The 5,000-nt window shown below is 30.1% G+C and overlaps 1 protein-coding gene across 1 annotated transcript in view; it reads right to left on the bottom strand.

Moving 5' to 3' along the window:
• Window positions 1–447: 447 nt before the first annotated feature.
• LOC137648386 (uncharacterized) overlaps window positions 448–5,000 on the bottom strand; it is a 112,682-nt gene continuing 108,129 nt past the window's right edge. The window contains exons 7-8 of the mRNA XM_068381314.1: window positions 4,626–4,857; window positions 448–2,247 (exon numbers count right to left, since the gene is read on the bottom strand). Of these exons, the coding sequence (XP_068237415.1) occupies window positions 2,168–2,247; window positions 4,626–4,857 (312 nt within the window). The 3' untranslated portion in view covers window positions 448–2,167. The remainder of the gene's footprint in view (window positions 2,248–4,625; window positions 4,858–5,000) is intronic.

Here is a 5,000-nt window from a genome sequence, read left to right on the forward strand (position 1 = left end):
ACAGATATTTTGAATTGCGTTTAGATATTTACACAAATATACATGATTATGTATAAATATGTCATTATTAGTTATTTTATTACACCGCGGATGTATGTATGTATGTATGTCTGTATGTATGTATGTATGTATTTATTTATTTATGTATGTATGTATGTGTGTACATGATTATTCATAAAAGATATTAAACATATATATATAGGTATATATAAATATATATATATATATATATATATATATATATATATATATATATATATATATATATATATATATAGATAGATAGATAGATAGATAGATAGATAGATATAGATATATATATATATATATATATATATATATATATATATTTATACATATATATTTACAGTATATATATATATGTATATATATATATATATATATATATATATATATATATATACATACATAATTACATACGGTAGATATACATACTGTACATATGTGTGTATGTTTTTGTCCACACGTGCGTATTTTTTACGCTTGAAAAAAAAACCAATCCCCATGCATCAGTAAACAATTAACCCCTAACTAAAATGTTCCTACTATTACATATTTCACCATTTCTTAACAGCATCTTCTTTATTTATTTCTCTTTTCCTTTGAACTTATGTCCTTTTCTCATGGATTAGATTCATAGAATATACAAGTCTATTGATAATATGTTGATTATGATGATGGGAGATCAATATAAAAATGGATGTGATATTACTGACTCTATACTCAATTTTTTTAATGAGGTGTATTTGCACTGACTCGCAAAGGTGCCCTTTTAGCCCGGAAAAAAGTTTCCCGCTATCCGATTGGTTAGAATTATCTTGTCCAACCAATCAGCGATCAGGAAACGTTTCCGAGCTAAAAGGGCACCCCCTGCGCGTCGGTGCAAATCTGCCTCACTAAAAAATATTGACTATAGAATACAGATATTGTGCTGGCCATTATTTTTATTTTTTGTTTATTTTTGCCAAGTGGAATGTTCACCTATATGAATTAAGAATATATTGATTCCAATAGGACCTTTTCAACTCTTTTTAGAATTATCGTATTTATAGTCCATCCTTCAGCCCTTTTTAACACGTTCGTCTCACCAAAAAAATTATATAACCATAAGAATACTAATTACTCTTTTATATAGGAGTACACAAGGACAAATCATATATCACATATATTCTTCAATAAAAAATATATATACATTAATTACGTATACTAATTACCATTTATCAGTTCAATGCATTCTGACAGATTTTTTTGTCTCACGTGATAATTACTATTTAAGTTGTTCTGGACAATAAGCAAAAACAATAATTAAGCAAAAGAAACAACTTTCTTTAATTTTAATAACGAATATATAATCCAAATTCTTATAATGAATCATATAATTAGATAAATGTACAAAATATATCCTCGTTTGGTGTGAAATGTCCGTTTGTCAAATATTGTGTATAATTTCATAAGTTATATTACAATGTGTTTGAATCTTCAATAAAATCTGATACTTGATATATTAGCATAACTCTCTCTCTCTCTCTCTCTCTCTCTCTCTCTCTCTCTCTCTCTCTCAAGACTATATTTATCGATGTGTCATTGTTCTCCTATCATTGCGGAATTCCTTATCAATTTAATCATTTCACCTTTATTTGCTAATATTCTCGGTCGAAAAATACTAATTATTCTCCGTTATTCCTTTTCTCTCTGAAAATCAGTTTTGGAAAACGCATAACCAAAGCTCTTTTTTCTTCTTATATTTATTTTTATTTTTCTTCCTTCTCTTTTTCTTATTCTTATTCATATTCTTCTTCTTAATACTTACTCTTCCCTCTTCCATCTGGTCTTTTCGTTGGTCTTCGAAAAAAGATGAGACATGACCGGAAGTCTTTATTTCCTTCTTTTTGTCTCTTTTTCTTTAAGTGTAATTATTTATTTTATCTTTTTCTCATACATATTTTTCTTACTTTGCCTTCTCTTCTCCTCACTTCGTAAGTGTTTCCTTCCGTGTTTTCGTCTCCCTTTCCTTAAGATGTAATTATATATTTTACTTTCCTTCACTTACATCATTTATTCAATTTCCCTTCTCTTTTCAATTGTTACGGGAAATGGAGAAACAATACTATGAATCTCCTCGTTAATCATTCGCAGAAGAGAACCATTACAAATTATTCAAAAGCAGCATGGGCATCGCCAACGTCATTGAGATCAGAAAGATATCTGAAGTCCAACTAGCGACACCTGTTTGAGAAAAAAAGAAAGTTAGGTGTAAATGTATAATAATAAATCACTAATGAACAATTGGTTTACACATGAGCGAGACTTATAGTATTAGTATATGGGCAAATAGATATACTATTGCAACAGAATAGATCAATTATCTCATGGTGTAATTCATTGCCAAAACATGTATACATCAATGAAAATAATAAATACCTGGAGAAAGGAATTTTAATTACATCTTTAAGGAAGTAATTTTCTCTCTATCTCTCTCTCTCTCTCTCTCTCTCTCTCTCTCTCTCTCTCTCTCTCTCTCTCTCTCTCTCTCTCTCTCTCTCTCTCTCTCTCTTCTGTTATTCAGTGTTCCATGAATTTCATCTGTTTTTTTTCTTATTATTATTATTATTATTATTATTATTATTATTATTATTATTATTATTATTATTATTATTATTATTATTATTAGCTTAGCTACAACCCTAGTTGGAAAAGTACGATGTTATAATCCCAAGGGCTCCAACAGGGAAAATAGCCCAGTGAGAAAAGAAAATCAGGAAATAAACTACAATAGAACTTCAAGAACAATATCAATATTAAAATGAATCTTTCCTATATAAACTAAAAAACTTCAAAATAACAAGAGGAGGAGAAATACGAAAGAATAGTGTGCTCGAGTCTACCCTCTTTTCCGTAAAGTAATTTGTTTCTGAAATATTCATTCAGAGAAAAAAAATATGTATCATGATTTAAAGAATGAATTATTTTTTCAGTTATTATATGATCTTTGGTCTGTTGTAGGTTATAACACTTCAAAATCAAACCATTGTTCTCTAGTCTTTGTTAATGACATAGCCTCTGTAGTATGGTCTTCCACTGTCTTTGGGTAGAGTTCTCTTGCTTGAGGGTACACTCGGCAACACTATTCTATCTCATTTCTCTGCCTCTTTTTTTTATTTATATTGAAGTTTTTATCGTTTGCATAAAAAATATTTGAATTAATGTTGTTACTATTCTCAAAACATTTTATTTCAATGGTTCAATACTTCTCATGTAGTTTATTTATTTCCTTATTTCCTTTCCTCACTTGGCTATTTTTCATTGTTGGAGCCCTTGGGCTTACAGCACCCTGTTTTTCAAACTAGGGTTGTAGTTTGGCATAATAATAATAATAATAATAATAATAATAATAATAATAATAAAATGTAGCAGAATGAGACATTTCTTCTTAAAATAGCTTTCAGAATTCTGGAAATAACCAATTAATATTCTTCAAGGATGGACATTGTAGAAGATCTAGAATTTTCTTGGAAAAATAAAACGTAAACGAGAAATAGAACTAGCAAGTTTTTTAGAGTTTCGGAAAGCGAGTTAAAGTGGGAAGTTGAGTGAATAGGGCAGACCCAATAGCATTTATTCTTTTCTTGCCACTATTGCGAGTTGCTTTCTTGTGATATGAAGTTTTAACCGCTGTTATATTAATTTTTATAAATTCATAATGTCTCGAATAAAATTTTCATACTATCTTTGATAGATAGACAGAAAAAAATTTTCATACTATCTTTGACAAACAGGCAGACAGACAGGATAAAATTTTCCATATAATCTTTGACAGTCACAGAAAAAAAAATTTCACACTATCTTTGACAGACAGAATAAAATTTTCATACTATGTTAGACAGAAAGGCAGACAGACAGCCAGAATAAAATATTCATACTATCTTAGACAGACAGGCATACAGACAGACCCAATCTTCATAAAACCATATAAGCTTCTATGTCTTTGTCGTTGACAGATAGACACACAGACATAATAAAATATTCATACTATCTCGACAAACAGACAGATATACAATCACAGACTGGCATACCAATTCTTCATAAAACCTCTTGAGCATCTATTTCTTTTTTCCTGTTGTGGAATTTACGAAAGAGAGAAAAATATAGGAAAATAATAAAGAGCTTACAAGTGTTGTTTTCAAATGGTTCCTTTACCGTGAAATCTTTCAATCTTCTTGTTTTTTGGTCCGGTAGTTGCTCTTTTTATTTTTTGACAGTTGCTCTTTTTATATTTTTTTTGACAGTTGCTCTTTTTATATTTTTTTGACAGTTGCTCTTTTTTTTTGACAGTTGCTCTTTTTATATTTTTTCTTGACAGTTGCTCTTTATATATATATATATATATATATATATATATATATATATATATATATATATATATATATATATATATATATATGTATATATATATATATATATATATATATATATATATATATATATATATATATATTTCTTTTTTTGACAGATGCTCTTTTTTTACAGTTGCTCTTTTTTTGACAGTTGCTTTTTTTTTTTTTTTTTTCTTTTTTTAATCAGTCTATTGCGTTTGTGCATCCCACCTGCGTTGAAGAAGGAGAACATACTGGAGAGGCCGGAGTCGACCTCCACGTTGACGAAGCTGGCCTTTTCCAGCGACTGCACGTGGGCGTGGCATCCCAGCCGGAAGCTGGAAGCGAACCGCCCCTTCAGGGGCAGGACCAGCTTGCTGGAGGAGGTGTAGGAGCCCTTCGGGAAGTAGGAATGACCCTTTTCATCCGAATCGCCCAGGCTCTGCACGCTACCCGACTCCGGCTGGCGGGGGGTGGGTGGGGGAAGTGGTTCGTTAGCTGGTGTGATTAATCATGGCACGGGAGAAAACTTGGCTTATGTTGTTTTAATTATTTGAGTATTATGGGTTATGGGATTCCTGCCATGTATTTAGTAATTCTAGGTAA

This window comes from Palaemon carinicauda, chromosome 10 (assembly GCF_036898095.1).
Source record: "Palaemon carinicauda isolate YSFRI2023 chromosome 10, ASM3689809v2, whole genome shotgun sequence".
Lineage (NCBI taxonomy): Eukaryota > Metazoa > Arthropoda > Malacostraca > Decapoda > Palaemonidae > Palaemon > Palaemon carinicauda.